The sequence below is a fragment of the Desmodus rotundus genome, chromosome 4, assembly GCF_022682495.2.
Source record: "Desmodus rotundus isolate HL8 chromosome 4, HLdesRot8A.1, whole genome shotgun sequence".
Lineage (NCBI taxonomy): Eukaryota > Metazoa > Chordata > Mammalia > Chiroptera > Phyllostomidae > Desmodus > Desmodus rotundus.
Window position 1 is genome coordinate 180,531,405 of NC_071390.1, and position 19,674 is coordinate 180,551,078.

Consider the following 19,674-nt stretch of genomic DNA (forward strand, 5'->3'; position numbering starts at 1 on the left):
AAGGACATCAGGCCAGCAGCAGGAAGGAGGGTGGCCAAACGCAGGGCCCGGGCCACTGGACTTTGGAGGGATAGGCAAAGGACTACTGCCTGACTGGGCAGGGGTGGACATAGAGAGGCTGGAGCGGCAAGTGAGGCCCCCCATTCATCCACCCATCCACCCAACAGGTATTTAATGAGGGCCTGGCCGAAGCCGAGGCTCAGCCAGGCATTGGAACAAATAGGCAAGGTCTGGTAACAGAGACAGGGAGAAACAGACCCACGAGTGACCAAACAACTACAAAATCTACCTGGCGCCCTGACGGAGAGGAGGAGTGGGTTAACGAGAAGGACACCAGGCAAGGGGCCTGTCCAGGGGAGGGCCTCGCGGAAAGTCTCTCTGGTGAGGCTGTACTGAGTCCTGGAGGGGGCTGGGGTAGGTGGGGGCCCAGAGACCTCCAGCACCACCCCAGGAGTCTCCAACAGCCGTTAGTTCTGCTGGGGAGCAAGGCTGGTTCTGGAAAGCTGGGTTCGCCGTGGGTGTCCAACACAGAGTCCGTGACGGGTCAGGACACCGTGCCCTAGGTGTGGTGGGCAGCTCGCCAAGGGGAGGCACGCAGCTGAAGCTGGTCTAATCATGCTTTTACAGAACTCAGGGCCTTAGATGTCCTCTCGTGCCTGGACACTGTGGAATGTGGGTATGAGGCCTGGGCATTTTGCTACAATGAGAGAGGTTAGCCCAAAGAGAAAGCAGACCCACAGAGGGGACTAGGGCAGAGATGTGAACCTGGAACCCTGATCAAACTGTGCCTGAAGCCTATCCTACTGCAGCCATGAGCCTCTGAGCAAGACTGAGCAGCATTTTTCTGCCACTTGAAACACAAAGCACCCTGAATGACAGGAGTCAGCAAGGCAGGGAGAGGGAGGAGGGGCTCTGGGCAGAGGCTGTGCCGTGGGGATAGGCCATGTGACCGGGGTCACACTGATAGATGCTACCACCTGCCCGTGGTCCAAAGGAAAGGACCCCCAGCCCCACCAAACTGACAGTGTCCACTAAATAGCAAGGAACACTTCCCTGATCCCTGCGGGCACTCAGTGCTCTGCCTGGGCCATGGGGGGCAGTGGACCACAGCAACAGGGCTCAGAGCGGGCTCCAAGCACCCAGTCCAGCAGGTTCACCCCACACCTATTGACCAGACCTCAGTGTGTGGAGTGCGGAGACCCACGGCGCAGGCGGGGGGGAGGGGGTCATCGAATGCTCCCGTCCTGGTCCGGGCCAGCCCCACCACTGGCCCGCAGGGTCCACTCTCCTGGCCTGGACAGCCAGTGCCCACTGCAAATGCCAGGACTTACTGGTGTTGCCTTGGCCATGACAGGGACAGGCTCGGGCACTGGAATGGCACGAGGTCTGGGGACAGTCAGGTTGAAGTTCTTGGGCTCTGTGACCTTGGCCTTTGAAAGAGGGGGCTGACTGGTTGACTTCCCCTCCAGCTGGCGGATCAGCTCCTGGACCTCTGGCTGCCATCTTGAAGGCAAAGTTGGGAGGAACCACTGAGGGTCTCTTTCTAAGCAGGTCGCCAAGGGGACAGCCCTTGGGACCTGGGGGACCCCCAAGAGATTGGGCCCACCTCAGGGTGGGGGTGACGGGGGAACCGCAGCCACTGCGCACTGAGTGCTGCCGCTGAGCAGGAGCTGCGCCAGCCACACCCAAGTGCCTCACAGACACACACTTCCCGGCGCAGAGGAGGACGCTGAGGCCCAGTGGCTTCGCTGTCCTAGGCAAGCAGGGAGTGGGGAGCATGGGGACAGGGCAGATCCCCTCTGCTGGAATCTAAGGGCTCTGCAGACCAGCAGCAGCTGGGACGTGGAGCTAACCTGGGACCAAGCAGATGGCCCAGGGGAAGGAGGCAGGTGGAGAGGAAGGGCGACTCCAAATGGCTGGTGGTGGGTGGGTGCGGGGCAGGTGGGAGGGGTGGGGCAAGGGACAGCTGGGGGGCACCCTGGAGCAAGGGTTGGGGAAGGGCCCAGCTGGGTCCAGGGTCAGGGGCCCCCTTTCATACCTCCACACCCCTCCATGTCCCCTCCTGTGGGGCTCCCCTGGGGGCGACCACAAGGATTTAAATAGCTCTTGCCCCGAGTAGGGACCAGGGCCACCAGAGGGAGGAAGGGCATGTCCGAGGGCCAACAGGGAGTGGGCAGGGACAGGTCAGCAGTGGCACTGGTCCCAGGGCAGGCAAGGGCAGTCTGCACGTGGGCTGTGTTGGGGCGGGAGGCAGGTACCAAAGAACCAGCTGAGCAACTCCCTGGAGGTAGCTCTCGGGCCGGCAGGTCCAGGCCACGGGTGAGCACCCTGAGGGGGGCCAGCGAGTCCGGCCTGGCTGGGCTTTCCATTCCACAAGGATGCAGGCAAAGATGCAGCGCCTGCCCAGGCCAGGCTCCCTCTCCCTCAGGGTGGCCACCTTCCCCTCTCCTCCCGCTCCCCTGCTCATGCCAGAACAGTCCATCTGTCTGTCCCCAGGAAGACAGGGGGTCCCCCAGTCCTATAGGAGGCAAACAGCTGGGGCAGCAGCCCTCGGCCCCAGCAGCCTCTCCAGGGAGGCCAAGGGTGAGGCCAGGCCATAGCGCTGGTCCTTCTGCAGCACCAGGGATTCCAGGGCTTGCCCGCGCCTGTCAGGAGAGGCCGCAAGGCCACTTCAGGGTGACAGGCCCAGGAGTGGTGCCCTGGGGGACACCAGACAGGGATATAGGCCCGAATCCACCAGGAGCTCCACACCCCCAGGGTTTGCAGGAGGAGGCTGGGCAGACCGAGCCCCACAGGGTCCCTGTAGGGCCCGCAAGGCGAGGGCCACAGTCGCAGCCCCTGCTTCAGCGGTGGGCTCTGGAGCAGAGCGGCCGCTCTCACCCCACACACTCGGATGGCTCGGAAACCACCCTGGCCGCCTGCGGTGGGGGTCAGCCTGGGCCCCTGGGCCACTCTCGCACACGGGCTGTGGCTTCTCCAGGCCTCCTCACCCCCATGGGGCCCTGTGAGCAGGTAGGGGACCCGAGGAGGCCTCGGGAGGGGGCACAGCAGCCGGCCCACCTCAGCAGGGGGTCCGTCCAATTCTTCACATGATCCATCTCGTAGGTGAGGCTCCACTCATCCTTGATCCACGAGCACAGGTTTAAGGGGTTGAAGAAGAACCCGAGGAACTGAGGGAGGGGTGGAGGTGGGGGCTCAGCCCAGACCCCCTGACTGGTGAGCCCTCAGTGCCTCCTGCAGCGAGTCAGCGCCATGGGGCAGGTGTAGCTGATGCACCAGGAGTGGGGGCCAGCGCCCACAACAGGGGCGGGGCCCTTAGGACAGACCTCCCTCCCGGGACAGGAAAGGGGTCTGGTCCCTGCTCACTGCCCCTCATGCTGGGCTGGGGTGCCCATTCTGGGGGGGCTGCCCCTCACCAGAAAGGCTTCTGCTCACAGTATCTCAGCATTTGGGGCAGCCCAGCGGGCTTGTCCTCACTGTGGGGTCCCCTGCTCCAGCCAGTCGCAGAACCTGGAGGCCTCCACCCCACTTCCAGGGAGTTTGTGGTGGTAACAGACAGACAGCGGCCTGCCTGCCCCATCTCACCCCACAGGCTCGGGAATTCCAACAGTGGACCAGCTCCCTTTTCTGCAACCTGGCCTCCACCTCCCCAGCCCAGGGCAGTGCGGGGTGGGGGGTACTGGGGAAGTGAGCTGCCCACCAGCCCTCCCCTGGGTAGTGGGTCCCCGCACTGGGACTGAGGCTGCTTCCCCTGGGCAGACTGTGGGGCCTGGGGACGGTGCTGGGCAGCCGGGGCTTCTAAAGGCAGTTTCCCAGCTCCTGGCCCTCAGGAGATCTGGGGTCCCTTTTGGTTGTTAGGGGAGCCCTGCCACCCCTGGGAGCTGGAAACGTGCACCTACACACAGGCCACGGTGGCCCCACGAGGGGGCTCCTCACAGCTGAGACGGGCGCAGGCCCCAGCCCTTGTCCGGACAGACAACAGGCCCGGCAGGGTCTCTCTCCCTTGTGAAAATGAGCCGGGAAGGCGAGAGAGGTCAGCACCTCGTGGGACAGACCTTTGCCCTTGGGTCTAAGGAGGACCGGCAGCAGCTCACCTTGCGCATCTTGTCCGCAGGCTGGGACTTGACGATGCTGCAGAAGAGCTGGAAGCCGAGCTCCTCCAGCTGGAAAGTGGCCAGGTAGCAGATCACTGAGGAGACAGGCGGGGGCGAGTGCGGAGGGGCACGCCCACGGAGGGGAGGCCGGGCTTCGACCTCAGGGAGTCCCCGTGGGCACCCGCAGGCTGTTCCTGCGACACCACAGGACTGCTGTCGCTGTCCCAGCCTGCGGGGACACCCTGTGGCTTCAAAGCACGTCCTCTCTTGTTATCTCACTCGGAGAGCTCTCAGAAATTCCAAAGGTTCCCCCGTAAAAGTAAAATCACTGTGGATTTTGTTTGCTAATTCTGTAAGACTGCATCACTGCCTCAAGCCAGCTGGTACTCCGACTTGCTGAGTGAGGCGGGGTCCTGGGAGGTGAACACTTGTTAACTGTTCACCAGGCGTGAGGCCCACGAGGCACTGCTGGCCCTGGGACCCGAGCTGAGTGGCAAGGGGGCACCAGGGCCAGGAGCCCAGCACTGGGCCAGGCAGCAGGCTACCCAGCTTGGCCTCCGAGCACCTGCTGTCCCCAGCCCTCCCCTCCTGGACAGCGGCACCCAGACACAGTGGTTCCCACGCCCCATGAAAGCAGGCCACCTGCAGGAAGCCCTGGGCCCAGAGCTCCCATTTCACCCCCTCGGGTCTGGGCCTTGGACCCTGGCCTGCAGCGCGCCCGCCTGGAGCCTGTGTCCAGGTCCCTGAGCTGGCCCTGGTCCATGGTCCATGCACTGGCAGGCAGCCAGGGTGGCGGGGGACCGAGGGGGGGGCTACGTGACAGCTGTCATGGGGGCGTGAGCAGCCAGGAGCAGGCAGCGTGGAGGGGCCGGAGGGGCGCCATCTGCGGCCATGTCCATCAGGTGGCTGTGGCAGTGGAGTCTGTCCGCATGGCTCTCAGGAGGCAGGGCCTGCCTGCCCAGCGGTGGGACAGGCACCTACCCTGGAAGAGGTTGTAGTCGGTGCGCAGGCACAGCCGGCCGTCCCGCACGTAGAAGGCGTCCACCACGACGGTCAGTAGCTTCCGGTACTCAATGCAGCCCGATAGCACCTCCAAAATGAACACCTGCTTCTGGGGGCTCAGAGTCTGGAAGAGAGACAGGCTGTGTGGGGGCCGCAGCCTCCGCATGTGGGCACTTGAGGCCCTGGAAGGCTGGGACACAAAGCAAGGGCGAGGGGGGCTGGCGCCCAACCTGCTGGGCCAGGAACACAGGCCAGAGGGTACAGCCCAGGGACTGGCCCCTGAGCTGCTCTCCTGAGTGACAGCAGAGGGGGTCAAGGACAGAAATACACAGAAAACAACCAGGCATTAAAAAGGATGATGCAGCAGGGCCGGCACTGTGTGATTCCACTCACATGAAGTCCCAGAGAGTCAACCCTCCAGGACAAAAATGCAGACAGAGCCCTGGCTGGTGTAGTTCAGTGGACTAAGCACAGGCCTGCGAACCAAAAGATCACTGGTTCGATTCCCAGTCAAGGCACAAGCCTGAGTTTCAGGCCAGGTCCCCAGCAGGGGGCACAGGAAAGGCAACCACACATTGATGTTTCTCTTCCTTGCCGGGGTGGGGCGGGGCGGGGGTCAGGGAGTCCCTGTTTAACGGGGACAGATGTCAGTGTGAGGAGATGCACAGTCCCAGAGGTGACGGTGGCACCGGCTGCACAGCAGTGCAGACATGCCTGGTGCCACTGAGCTGAGCTGGACATGGCGGTTAAAACGGTAGATTTTATGTGTGTATTTACCACTATAAAAAAAAAACGATGAGAACCAAGATGGCGGCGTGGTTAGACACACTGCGCCTCCTCGCACAACCAGAACTGACAGAAAATCGAACGGCAAGGAAGTCCGACACCAAGTAGATAAAAAATAAACATTCATCCAGACCGGTAGGAGAGGCGGAGACAGGCAGCCCGGGGCGGAGAGGACTCGCGTTGCTGTGGCGGGACCGAGACTGGCGGAGTGTGGGACGAACAGGGCAGGCGGTCTGACCACTAGCAGACCCTGCGGCCTCACATTCGCGCAGATAAACCGGGACGAACCGCGGGGAGCGAAGCAGACCTCGTAACCCAGGGCTCCAGTGAGGGGAAATAAAGCCTCAAACCTCTGATTGAAAACACCCGTGGGGGTTGGGGCGGCAGCAGGAGAAACTCCCAGCCTCACAGGAGAGGTCGTTGGAGAAACCCACAGGGGCCTAGAGCGTGCACAAGCCCACCCACTCGGGAACCAGCACCAGAGGGGCCCAATTTGATTGTGGGTAGCGGAGGGATCACAGTGCAGCAACCAGCGTTACTCCGCCCCGGAGACAACTAAGGCTCTGCCCCTTTAAGTAACAGACATGCCAAGACAAAAAAAAAAAAAAAAGGCCCAAATGACAGAACACTTCAAAGCTCCAGAAATAATTCAACTAAGCAGTGAACAGATAGCCAACCTATCAGATGCACAATTCAAAACACTAGTAATCAATAAGCTTACAGAATTGGTTGAATTTGGTCGAAAACTAGATGAAAAAATGAAGGCTATGCTAAGAAAGACAAAGGAAAATGTACAGGGAACCAATAGTGAGGCGAAGGAAACTGGGACTCAAATCAACAGTGTGGACAAGAAGGAAGAAAGAAACATCCGACCAGAAAAGAATGAAGAAACAAGAATTCAAAAAAATGAGAAGAGCCTTACGAACTTCCAGGACATCTTGAAACGTTCCAACATCCGAATCATAGGGGTGCCAGAAGGAGAAGAGGAAGAACAAAAAATTGAAAACTTATTTGAACAAATAATCAAGGAGAACTTCCCCAAGCTGACAAAGGAAATAGACTTCCAGGAAGTCCAGGAAGCTCAGAGAGTCCCAAAGAAGTTGGACCCAAGGAGGAACACACCAAGGCACATCATAATTACATTACCCAAGATTACACAGAAGGAGAGAATCTTAGAAGCAGCAAGAGAAAAGGACACAGTTACCTACACAGGAGTTCCCATAAGACTGTCAGCTGATTTCTCAAAAGAGACCTTACAGGCAAGAAGGAGCTGGAAAGAAGTATTCCAAGTCATGAAAGGCAAGGACTTACATCCAAGATTGCTCTATCCAGCAAAGCAGATAAAGTGCTTCTCGGATAAGGCCAAGTTCAAGGAGTTCATCATCACCAAGCCCTTATTATATGAAATGTTAAAGGGACTTACCTAAGAAAAAGAAGATAAAAAATAGGAACAGTAAAAATGACAGCAAACTCACAGTTATTAACAACCACACCTAAAACAAAAACAAAAGCAAACTAAGCAAACAACTAGAAAAGGAACAGAATCACAGAAATGGAGATCACATGGAGGGTTATCAACAGGGGAGTGGGAGGGGGAGAGGGGTAAAGGTACAGAGAATAAGTAGCATCGATGATAGGTGGAAAATAGACAGGGGGAGGGTAAGAATAGTGTAGGAAATGTAGAAGCCAAAGAACTTATATGTATGACCCATGGACATGAACTATAGGGGGGAATGTGGGAGGGAGGGAGTAGACAGGATGTGAAGGGGGGGAATGGGACAACTGTAATAGCATAAACAATAAATATTTTTTTTTAAAAAAGACACCAGAGAAGAGACCAAATGACAGTAAACAGACTGAACTGGACCAGATTGTTTACTTATTTTTAGAAAACATCCAAGATTATTCACTTATCATTAGCAAACATCCAAATATGAATTAAGTTCCAGTTGCCTTGCTTATATTCAGATTTTGCTGTGCTCATAAAATGTGACAATATTTGCAAAAAAAAAAAAAAAAAGAGCGAGCTCCTACAAAAGTTGTCAAATGAATGATTTAACAAACACTGCCCCTGCCCCCCTAAGACCCCCAGAATGACAAGCAAGGAGAGTGGCTGTGAGGGCTGGTCAGACACACAAGCCGGATGGAGGTGGCCCATCACAGGGGGAGGTGGGGGCTCTGGGGGAGCTGGAGTTGGGGAGACCGACATTTCCCCACTAGCTGAAGACTGGCGTGGGTTTGTGACGGTGTGGGCCACACAGCGCCACTCACACTAGTGACTGCAGTTTTGGAACTGAGGGGACAGGACACCTGCTGCCTGCACAGTGACAGGCAAGGCTGGCGGGGTGGGTGCTGGCAACACTTCCCTGGAACAGCATAAAAATATGCTTCTAGACCTATTTTCCATGCCCTCTAACCCAGTCACGACACTTCCAGGAGTCTGAGGGAACCGTGGAAGGGCAGGAAACCTCCACGGACCAGGAGCTCAGGCAGCGGTACAAGCAGGGGTGGGAACAGCAACCACCTCAGCAGCGTCGGCAGGGCCACCCCCTGCAGGTCACCAGGAAACCCCGCGCCCAGGCGGCAGGGTAGGGGGTCAGAATAAACTCACCAGCAGGGACGTTATCAAACCTTTTTTGCCAATCAATTAGATAAATTTTGGTATCCCATTGTTTTGATTTTTTAATTGTCAGTGAAATTTTTATGTTTACTGGACACTTATTTGTACTTCTGTGTATTCCCAATTTATATTCTTGGCTAACATTTTCTATCGGGACAATCTTCTTCTTCATAGATTTTTATGAGTTTTTGTCGACTGAGACAATTTACAGGGTCGTTTTGTCATGGCTTTGTAATTTACCATCTAACTCGGTGGGAAGTATTTTTTGGCACCTAGTGTGGATAGAAGCTTTACTTTTGGGGGACGTCAAATTTCTTTTCTTCTGCGGTTTCTTCTCTTGTTCTCTGCTGAGAAAACAGTGGGGCAGGGAGGGCACCACAGTAACTATGGGAGTGGGGCCAAGCGGGTGCTGTCCCAGGGGGCGGGGCCACGGCCCCTCCTTCCAGAGCCTCCAGGCCCTGTGTCTGGGTGCTGAGCACAGGGGAGAGCCCGGCCTCGCCCCGTGGCTCGCAGTGCTGGGTGAACCCAGGCTCCCTCTGGTGCCTGCCTGGCCTCGGGCTTGGGACCCCCGGTGACACGGCGACGATCCTGTTCTGCGACCACGACCAGCGTCTTGGGTCCCTTGGGCTCCTCCTCGGTCTCTAGGTGGCCCATGGTCTCAGGGCCCAGCCCTCCAACCTCCATCCGAGATCTCCCTGCCCAGCATCAAGGCTAAAAACGGGCCTATTCCAAGTTCAAAGCAGTCCTCCTGCAGCTCCGGAAGACTCTGTCCACTCCTGCTCCACCTCCCACTCAGACAGACAGACGTCTGAGGCTTTGCTGGCTGCCCAGCTTCTCCAACTCCTGAGATGGAGCCCACGGAGGCCTTCCTGACACCCCTTCTCGTCCCATCCTTTGGGGAGGGAGGCCCAGCAGCTCTTGGTTCCCCTCCAGTCTATTTCCAACCTAGCCACCAAGTGTTTCTGCTAAAATGGAAGTCAGAGCAAGTCCGTCCTCCCTCAGAACATTCCAGAAGGAGTCCTTAGTTCGGCCAGAGAAACCCTCTGTGGGTTGGCCCAGTTCCCTCTGAGTCCCTACGTCCCCCAGGCCATCCAGCTGTGCTGGCCTCTGTCTCCAGCACGTGGATGTGCCCTCAGGGCCCCGTGCAGGCTGTTCTTTCTGCCTACGACGCTCTTCCCTGCACACTCGCTCCCCACTCCCGTCGGGCCTTTGCTCACACGCCGCCTTGCCTGGGTCACATCCGACCCCACTCCAGTCAGACACTGCCCAGCCCCCAGCCCCTGTGCCCAGCCCACCGGCCGCTGTGCTGCCCCTGCCCTGTGACCATGTCAGCTGGGAGCCCGCCAGACAAGGAGTGGACACCCTGCCTCTGTGAGAGGATGGGGTCCCTCTCTGGGTTGGCTCTTGTCTCAGCAACCATGCTGCCACCTCGGTGTCCCTCTCAGGTTCCCCCCGCCCTGGGGTTGAGCCCACCCGAGGGCACTAGCCGGCAGTCCCGCCCCTCCCCCTGCCACGAATGTGGTCCATTCAGTGGGTGGCAGGTGGCTGGCACAGGCAGGTCAGCCAGAGGCACCGGCAGGGCTGGCACTGGGGTTGCCGAGTCAGCTCTGCCGGCAGAGGCTGAGTGACTCTGCAGCATGCTGCCCACAGCCGCCTCTGCGCCCACCTTCCCTCGGGGCTCAGAGGACAGCCCCTGTACTTCCCATCAGTCACATCGGGGGTGGGGGGGGGGAGAGGGTGCACTTTTCACAAGGCCAGACCCAGAGCCTGCGCTGCAGGTCCTGATGCCATCGGCCCCCAGGTGGGGAGGCCAGTCAGGGCTCCACCGGGTCAAGGGGTGGACAACACACTGGCCCATGTGCCAGGCTGGGCCCGTGGCCAAGTCCACACCACCAGGGAAGATTCGCCCTGCTGGACACAGAGAGGACACTGAGGCTCAGGGATGGCATAGGTCAGAGGACGCTGAGCAGGCTGGGCTGGGAGGGAGCGGGGGAGACAAGGTTGTGCTGGGAAGGCCCAGTGCTGGAGCCAGGTCCTGAGTCTGACCAGCCTGTCACAGAGGCCAGCAGGCTGTGGCTGCCCAAGGGGCCTCTGAGTCTATGATGCACCCTTGAGCCCCTCCCTTCTGCTCTGTCTACCCTGTCCTCCCCTCTGGCTTAGCCTTTCCCCCACCCCCACCTTGCCCCTACATTGATGGACTGACAGCTGCCGGTCACCCGTCTGCCAGCCTGGGGCTGACCTCTCGTTCTTCTGCCTGGAGCGCACTGGCCGGCCTGCCTGCCTGCCTCTGCCTGTGGCCCCTGAGCGGCCCACCTCCCCAGGCTCCAGCCTCCAGGCTGTGTGCACATGGGCCCTGTTCAGCCCCTGCCCACACAGTGCCTGGACCACTGACTCCCGCTTGGCCACAGGTCAGGACTGTGGTCCCTGTACCTGGGACCCCTGACCCCCAGGGAGCTCTCTCAAAGCCAGGTGCTTCTCCAAGCCCTGCTTGGACCTCATGACTCTCTGGAAGCCCCAGGCTGCCCACTGTGCCCAACACGCCCGCCTCTGTCCCACAGGCCTGGGTCCGTCCTCCGGAGGTTCCTAAGCCCCACCTGTTGACCCTGGTGGCTGAGCTGTCGAGCTGACCAGCCTGGAGGAGCTCTGTCGCCCCCAGGGAGTGACAGCCTGCAGGATCCATCCCCCTTACGGGACACTCTCCCATCCCCTGTGGCTGCGCCCTAGTGAGATGAGGCGTGTCCCTCCCAGAGAGCCTGGCCCTGGCTGCACGCTGGCAGTGTGTCTTGTTGCTGGTGCTCCCCGCGCCCCTTCCTCCAGCTCCAGGCCCGGCCCAGCAGCTCGGGCTCGGAGTTGTTCCTGGCCCTCAGGCCACTTCCATCGTTCTGCGGCCCCACGGAGATCCCCAGGTCTCGGCACCCCACACGCACGGTGGGGTGATGGGTCCCTTTCTGGTCCCTCCAACCTTCTCTGTGAAGGGCCACTGGACCGCCGCCGAGGGAAGTCCATCTGAGGGCCAGAGGCCGTTCCCTGCATGTGTGCACGCGTGTGCACGTGTGTGCAAGAGGATTGTCCCCGGACGTCCATCGGGAGAAGGGAAGGCTCCACACCTGCCCCAAACCCACAACTGCCTGCACCCTGTGGGCTGCCCCTCTGTGTCAAGCCTGACCTGGCCCCTTGGGTCCCACCTCTGTACCTGGTCGTGGGCCCAGCACTTCAGCAGCAGCTCCGACTGTCCCAACCTGGCCCTTCTGTCCTCCCCAGGCTCCTGTCTGAATGGCTTTTCAGTAACAGAGTAACAGAGTACCCCAAGCTTGCCGGCTGAAAACAGTGAACTGCATCCTTTCACAGTTCTGGAGCCCCAAAATCCGGAACTGAGGGGTCAGAGGTTGGACCCTTCCTGGGAAGCCAGAGGGATGGCCCCATGTGCCTCCCTCCCAGGGGCTGGTGTGGCCAGCGCCCCGGGCTGGCAGACCCAGCACCCCGTCTCCGCCTCTGCAGTCCCTCGGCCTTCTTGTGTCTCTGCTATCACGTGGTCTGTGTCCCACCTCCCTCTTCTTAAAAGGACCCTCGTCCCCGAATTTGGGGTTCACCCTAAATCAAGGACGATCTCATCTCGAGATCCCTAACATGTCTGCAAAGATGGCATTTCCAAATAAGGTCAAACGCGCGGGCAACGAAGGGTGAGGACTCCAGCATATCTTTGTGGGGGTACGAGTGAGCCCCACAACCCTGCCTTCCCCGGCTGCCCGTTGGTCTGTGTGCCCTCTGATTTCCTGCCGGGGCAGTGTCGATCCTTGGCCCTGACAGCTAGAGAGATGTGGCCCAGACTAGTCACTGTCCTGGGCACCATCGCCTGGGACCCCTGTGGCCTTCTCAAAGGATTGGCAAGGACCAGCATGCCTGACAGGGGAGCTGCATCTCCACCTGTGTGAGCGAGAACCCCGCCATCCCAGAGCGCCAGCTGCCTGGGAGTCAGGGTTGTGGGCGCCCTCCCCATAGACACGCAGGCAGACGTCACCATGCCAGGCTCACCTGGTGGTGGCCAGGGTGCATTCCCCATTAATAATCCACTGGTTGTGGGGATGAAATCCCCCAAACCATTTGTAGTAACAGCCCAACTGTCCGTCCCAGGTATGAAATAAAGTCATTAACTTTACTACTTTCACCTGAGTGGGGTGGGGGTGGGGACAGCAGAGGACAGAGAGCCAGATGTGGGACAGTGGGAGCTGCATGAGGCTGGGGGCAGGAGGGCTGTTCTTAAAAATGGAGCAAAGGCCCTGGCTGGTGTGGCTCAGTGGCTTAAGTGTCAGCCTGCAAACCGAAAGGTTGTTGGTTCGATTCCTAGTCAGGGCACATGCCTGTGTTGCAAGCCAGGTCACCAGTGGGGGGTGCACAGATGAAACCACACATTGATGTTTCTTTCCCTCTCTTTCTCCCTCGTTTCCCAGCAAACAGCAGTTGACGGGGAGCCCTGGGGACAGCTGCAGGAGGGCACTGGGGGGGGGGGCAGGCGGCAGGATGGGTTGCCCTGAGGCGCACAAGGGCGCATGGGGCCTTGCAGCCTTGGGAGGGATGGGTGTGGTTGGGCCTGGCCCTTGGCAGCTTCATCATTTTCCCAAACTGCTTTGGGCTCAGGGAAAGTGCTGGAGAGGGGGGTGCAGAGCTGTGGGGGAGGGAGGCACAGGCACTGGAGTGCACCCTCAGTCCGAATGGGGTCAGGGCTGGAAGCTTTCCCTCACAGGTCTTGCAGCCCCTCTGGCCCTTAAGGGCACGGCCCAGGGCCCTGGGCCTCTCCGAAGGGCAGTGACCGCCTGTCCTGCCCCACCCCCCTCCAGAGGCTTCTGGGGGCTGCACTGTAGGGCCCCTCCACCCCAAGGGGGTGCCGCAGAGGCCACACCTGAGCAGTAAGGGGGCTGCAGAGGCCGCCTCCATGGGGGCCACAACCCTGTTGGAAAAAGTGATAGCCGGGCTGCTGCTACCTTGGTGATGAGCAGATAACACAGGGCAGCAGGGGTTGTGGCCAGGAGTGAGCTGATTACCGGTGCCCAGCCACCCCCCGGGAACCAGAACAGAGGGTGGGCAGCCCGGCTGGGGACAGTCAGGCGTGCGGACACAGCAGCCCGAGGTACGTGTCCGTGTGTTTTACAGTGTGACGCACACTCTGGGGGCCAGACCGCTGCCCAGGGCCAAGAGGGGTCTGTCCCTGGAGGGAACATGAGTGAGCACAGTCAGCCACTCCAGTGACCTGCTGGAGTGACATTTAGGATGGCCAGGGTTTGGAGACCAGGATGTGTCCCCAGGCCTCTCGTGTCAGGAAGGAGCCTGATGCCATTTCTGGAAGGTGACCAGCTCCCTGATAGGTGTCCCTGGCCAGCCCCTCGGCTGCCCGAAGCACCACTCCGCCCCTACCTGCAGGGATGCGCGTGCAGCCTCCAGGAACTGCTCTGGGCTGTCCTTCTCAGGTCTAAACTGGCCCAGCTGCCCAATCACAGCCTCCAGGCATTTTCTGTAGTAGGCCATCTTCCCAGCGAGGGGCCCTAAAAGCAAACCGTGCAGGCCAGCTCAGCAGGCAGCAGAAATGGGTGCAGGACCCTCAGCAGCAGGGCAGGAAGCCGCCAGGGGCCTGGGGCCTCGTGTGGTGAGGAGTGTTGAGTGGAAACGGGGATCCCAGCTGGGGTAACCTGGGCCACTTCCTAGGCTCTCCCTGCATCTTCTGCTGCCCCAGGGACTCAAGCTGCCCCCACCTGTCCCCTAAACCTTACATGGTGGGGGGTGCATGGGTGAGGCTGCCTCTGGGAGGCACCAGGTCAGAGTGGAGGCACCTCAGGGCACCCCTCAGCCCAGGGTTCGATCATGTTACTCAGCAAGACACACCCAGCGGGGATGTGTGACCTAACCACAGGAGGTTGGGACAAGAAGAATCTCAGGTCATTAGGTTGGACATCCCACTTCAAAGATGAGGGAGCAAGCCCCAGGGAGGCTGTGTAGCCAGCCGTGGCCAGGCTCCAGCAGGCTCTGCACACTGGTGACACCAGAGGAGCTGCTTGGGCTGGGCCCCAGGACTGGCTCTCTCAGGTGGCCTCCAAATTGCCCGAAAGGTGTGGCCAGGCCCCCATGGGCTCCCTCCCCTCCGGTTACAAGTTGACTGAGCAGCCCCTCTGGGCAGCACACCGCTGGCTATCCGGGGCACCAGCTGCTGGCTCAGACAGACAGCTCATGCCCTGGGACAGGGGGACCCCTCTCCTCCCCCGGACAGCTGCCCCCAGACAGGCTAACTCCCCCTCCCTGCTCCATCACTTTCAAGAGAATGAGGGCCAAAGCTACCAGGCACTTGGGACGGGTTGGGGGAGAGGGACACACGGGCCATACAGAGAGCTGCACCCAAAACATTTTCTGCACCAGGAGCAGCCCCTTGTCTGTGGCTCGAGGGAGGGGGTGTCCACTCAGCCCCTCCTCTCCTCCGGCACAGGCAGAGGAGGTGAGGCAGGTGCTGAGGTGGTGAGCATGCAGTGGGGGAGGGTGCAGAGGCCTCCTGGGGGCAGGGTGCTGTGGCTGCTGCTGGAATGCCGGGTCTGGTGGGCAACTGAGGACAAGTGGCTTAACCTCTCAGAGCACAGGTTCTGTAGAGGGGATAGGGACGATGTGCTGGTCAGGGTGACCTCTGCAGCCTTGGTCCTGACCTTGCTGGCCCCTCTGGGTAGGTCTCTGCCCTGCCCCACCTCTCGCCCTGGTGGTCCCAGACTGGCTCAGACACCGAGCTCTCTGCTGTCCTTGAGCATGGGGTCCCTTGTCCCTCTTCAGGTCACTCCTAAGTGGGAAACCATCCCAGACGCTGCAGGAGCCTCTGAGCCAAAAGCAGCCCTGGGGCGTGGGGTCTGAGCTCAGGCGCAGTGACCCCCCTTCGGGGCCCCACCCTCAGGGCTGGGGAATGCAGGCACTCTGGTCCCTGGAGGGTGCCGATGCTGGGAGGGTACCGGGAAAAGACACTGTTTCCAGGTTTTCGAGCTCCACCCTGGCACAGCCCAGGGACACTGACTGTTCTCCACATCAGAGCCTGGCTGGGGGCGAGGGTGGGGGGTGGGCAGAGCTAGATGGCCACGTTTCTCAGGGTGCCCTGCACCCAGAGTGGGGCCTGCCCTCTTAACTGGTTCCCTTCCCCAGGCCTCAGGGATATTCCAGCTGAGGCTCACCACGGCTGGCTGCACCCACTGGCCACACCAGATCTCCCAGACCTGGCCCGGCCTCACCCCCCAGCATGCCTCTGTCCTTCCTTCCTCCCTTCCAGGCAGGTCTCCTGACAGATGGCAGAGCCCGAGCCCAGCCTCCAGTGAGGGGCCGGGAGGGACAGGCCTGGAAAAATGGTCTCAGCTCAGGGCAGTCTCCTGCCACTCCAGCCGTCGCCAACACATCCCCCACCTTCTCAGCTGCCTGGGGACCCAGAGGGGCCTCCTGAGCATGCCCACCCTTGGAAGCCTGGACCACAGTCCCTGGGACCCTCCCCCCCATCCCCACCCCTGCTATGTCCACTTAGGCTGCTCACTGCCCCTTCCCATGAGTCCCCTGAACCTCAAACACTCCCCTTTCCCCCATCCCTGGTGAGCTCCTAGGCACCCCTCAGTACCCAGCTCCAACACCGCCACCTGTGAAGCCTGCCTTCCTCCTCCCTGAGCTCTGCCCTTCCGTGTGCCTCCGCTGACCTGACATCGCCCGAACCTGGTGGGGGGCTGGCTTTACCCCTGAGTCCCCACAGAGAGCTCTGGGTTTTCATCTGAAACTGCCTTTGACATCCTGAGAGAGACCTACCCGGGGGTCACATTCGTGCTGTTTTAAGCCTTGGCTTTCTCAGATCCCACAGTCCAACAGAGCTCAGGCTTGTCCCACTTAACTGGAAAATCAGATGCCTCAATATTTACTGAGCAAGTAAATGCAGAAGAGAAGGAAACCGTGCTGAGATGGGGGTGGGGGTCGTCAGGCTCCCACCCCCATGGGAAATTTTTCTGCCTGTGGGAGTCCCTCACGCCCAGCACTCACTCTGCCCAACCCCCACGGCCTCTCAGGATGGGTGGCAGCTGTGTGAAGAGGCACCCATATCAGCACAATGAAGGAAACACCAGCATGTTTGGGGTTCACAGTGGGAAGGGAGACACGTCCCTCTGCTCCTCATATGGGCAGGGATAGTGCGTGGCCTGTGGTCTGCAGTGGGAGCTGTCCTGGCTGGCTGGCTTCCCTGCCCTCCCGCCCTGTCCTGGAGCCTGAACATTCCAGAGAAAGTTCGATCCCAGGGGCCCATTGGTGATGAGGCAGGTCAAGGAGCAGCACGAAGAACCACCCAAGCCCTCCCCAGTCCAGACGGGGCCTGAATGGATGAATCGAGGAGCCCAGGGGGAGGTGGGGGAAGTGGGGGGGGCTGCGGGGAGGAGGAAGAGGTGCTGCTGCAGGCCAGCTGGGCTCGAACCGCCCCCCCCCTCCCCCCCCCCCTCCCCCCCCCCCCCCCCCCCCCGCTCCCCACTCCCATCACAGAGAGCCGCTGTGCCGCTGTGCCGTGAGGGCGACATCAGGAAGAGAGGCACTTGGGCTGTGTGTTCCCACGGAGATTAGCCTATGAACTTAGTCAAAACACTCACACCTCCGGGCAGGAAACAGGCACGAACATTTGTTCAGCTCTGCCGCCAGCTCCCGGCACGTCGGCTTGACTTTAGTGGTGCGAAGCCATCCACGTGCGACATGGGGTCTCATTCCCAAGCTTACTGATTTTTTTGGCATTGATTTTTAACTTCACTAATCAGGACTTGACTGTCTCCTATTAAAGAAAACTCCAAAGGTAGGCTGGACCAACACTTCCCTTTCCTTAGCAAATCTTTTGTAGACAGAAATGACAAGATTTAAATGTTACTAGACACAGAATGGTTCAGTGCTCTTAACCACGCGAGAGGCTTCATTCACACAAATTCCAAGTGTGTGCTAATTAAAAATCTATTCCTTTCCTGGCTTTTAACCCTAAGGGTTTCTGCCAAGTCCGGCTCTTGTGGCCTGTGCTTGACGAGGCTCATGTGGCAGGTTTTGCTGGTTGCTTTTCAATCTACACTCTCCCTTTCCTCCTGAGTAAACAAAACCCTGACTTTGGGTTGGGCATCTTCTAGCCTCCCTGGCAGCTGGGTGGCCAAGCAGTGACAGGGTGTGAGACTAATGGAAAGTCTCTGGGTAAGGATCAGGGGCATTCCCTTCTATTCTTTTCCATCCTGCTGCCTGGACTCAGGAGGTAATGGCAGGAACATAGGCAGCTATCCTGCACTGTGAGGGAACACACTAAAGATGGCAGAAGAGCAAGCTAGAAGACCCCAGGTCCCTGATGACCTCCCAGGATCATATCCCTGTGGATGTCCTTCATGGAAACATGAATAATTTTGTTTGGGTCACACGATGCTAGGATTTTTCCTTCCATCGCAGCTGAACCGAATCCTAACTGATACACCCATTGCCCTGAAGTCAACCTTCACCCTGAGCAATTTCAAACTAGGATGCTTTGGAAGGAGTCTCTGAGCAGTTACAACAGCCCTGACCTTCCCATTGGCCAAAGACAGACCCACAGAAATCAGTCTGCCAGGTGTCTACCTCAAGTTCTCCCACTGGACAGGTGGCAGCGGGGTAGCAGCAGGCGTTACCAGGGAGAGTGCAAGCTGGACACGTTGAGTGGGAGGGGTTCTGACAGACTCCCAGCTGGCAAAGAACAGGGAAAGGGGGCTGGAGTCCCAGGGCAAGGGTCAGGCTGGAGATGTGAGTTCTGGCAAGGCTGGGGAGAAATGCTTGTTTACGAGACCACAGGACCACAGGAAGTCACCTGTGTAGGGGTGGAGAGAGGGGCTTCCAAGGACTAAGTTTGGAGGCTGGAATGCTAGGAGGCTGGGCAGCCCCAGGAGAGAGGTGGACAGTGTGACCCGTGCCGGCCAGGTGGGGACAATGTGTCCAGGAGAGGAGCACGCAGCAGGCTCACCTGCAGTAGGCAGTTCAAGGAAGAGATGGCATGAGGTCTGATCACGGGACTTAGCGACACTGGGTCAAGGATGACTCCGGTAAAGAGCCTCCAAGGAGGTGCTGGGTGAAAATCTAACTGGAGTGGTGGGTCCAGGAGAGAAGAGGCTGGAAGGCACTGGAGATAAGAGGCAACTCGGGAGAGTTGTGCGCTTTAGGGGAGCCATGGCTACGTGGTCGCCGGAGGCCAGCGGGGAAGGTCAAGCGGGTCTTCAAAAGCGGGCATGGATGACCACCAGCACACGGGGACATCTTGGAAGCTGGCCCTGCCCGGACTCACCTGACTTTAATGGAATAGAGGGGCCAGAACCATCCAAGTACCCGCCCCCGCCAGTGATGACGCCCGGGTGGGTCGCACAGCACAGCCTCTGTCACAGAGGCCTCGCTTCCCTCCCCTGTGGCCTGAATCTGCACCTGGTTGAGCAGCCAGAGCCGCTCCTCTGGGTGGGGGCCGGAGAGCCGAGCTGAGCTGGAGGGCGTACCTGCCCTGCCTTGAGACCCCCTTCCCCAGCCAGAGCACGGCAGCCCCTTGGTGCCTCAGTGTCTTCAGCTGACAATAGGAATGTATAGGGAGATCACCTATCTGTCAGCTTGGCACATAACAGGTTCTCAGATTCTGTTGACTACTTTTATAGATCCAAATTAGGGCACCGTTGAGGGCAGTAGTGAATGCGGGGGAATATATATATATATATTAAAGTACTCTTTACTGTGGCGATTTTTTTTTAAAAAGCGCCATTAACTGAGTCAAAGAGCTGGGAAGACCGAAAAGGTGGTGAGCGAAAGCAAGAAGGCGAGAGCCAGGGCGACGGGGACCGGCCTGCAGGGCTGGGACGGTGCTGGGGTACGGGAACCAGCCGCGCCCCGCCACCCGGGCCCCACCTCCCTGCCTCCTTACGAGCCGGCGGCGCCCAGGGCGCTTTCGGACCTTCTTTCTTGCCTCCCCCCGCCGCCACAGGGGCTGCCAGACGCATCACGCGCGAGGGGACTCGGAAACCTCGGGGGGTGTCCCACTGCGCTCCTGCTCGGCTCGGAGTCCGCGAGCACTCAGGGAGTCCGCGGTTTGGGCCAGGGTGCCGTTTGGGCGTCGTCGCCTAGCAACGGCGTCACGCTCGGACGCCGTAGCGAGAACACTACAACTCC

The 19,674-nt window shown here is 59.6% G+C and overlaps 1 protein-coding gene across 6 annotated transcripts in view; it reads right to left on the bottom strand.

Annotated features, from left to right (window-relative positions):
• CFAP99 (cilia and flagella associated protein 99) overlaps positions 1-19,597 on the bottom strand; it is a 31,723-nt gene extending 12,126 nt beyond the window's left edge. For 2 of the 6 annotated variants that reach the window (XM_053922196.1, XM_053922195.1), the window contains exons 1-6: positions 19,430-19,597; positions 13,912-14,039; positions 5,076-5,220; positions 4,095-4,189; positions 3,061-3,170; positions 1,332-1,503 (exon numbers count right to left, since the gene is read on the bottom strand). In XM_053922196.1, coding sequence (XP_053778171.1) covers positions 1,332-1,503; positions 3,061-3,170; positions 4,095-4,189; positions 5,076-5,220; positions 13,912-14,039; positions 19,430-19,505 — 726 coding nt within the window. In that variant the 5' untranslated portion in view covers positions 19,506-19,597. Of the gene's footprint in view, positions 1-1,331; positions 1,504-3,060; positions 3,171-4,094; positions 4,190-5,075; positions 5,221-13,911; positions 14,040-16,305; positions 16,415-17,126; positions 17,240-18,493 lie in introns of those variants that run through there. The other 4 variants (XM_071221325.1, XM_071221323.1, XM_071221324.1 and 1 more) reach the window with 4 other exon arrangements.
• Between the last annotated feature and the right edge of the window lie 77 nt (positions 19,598-19,674).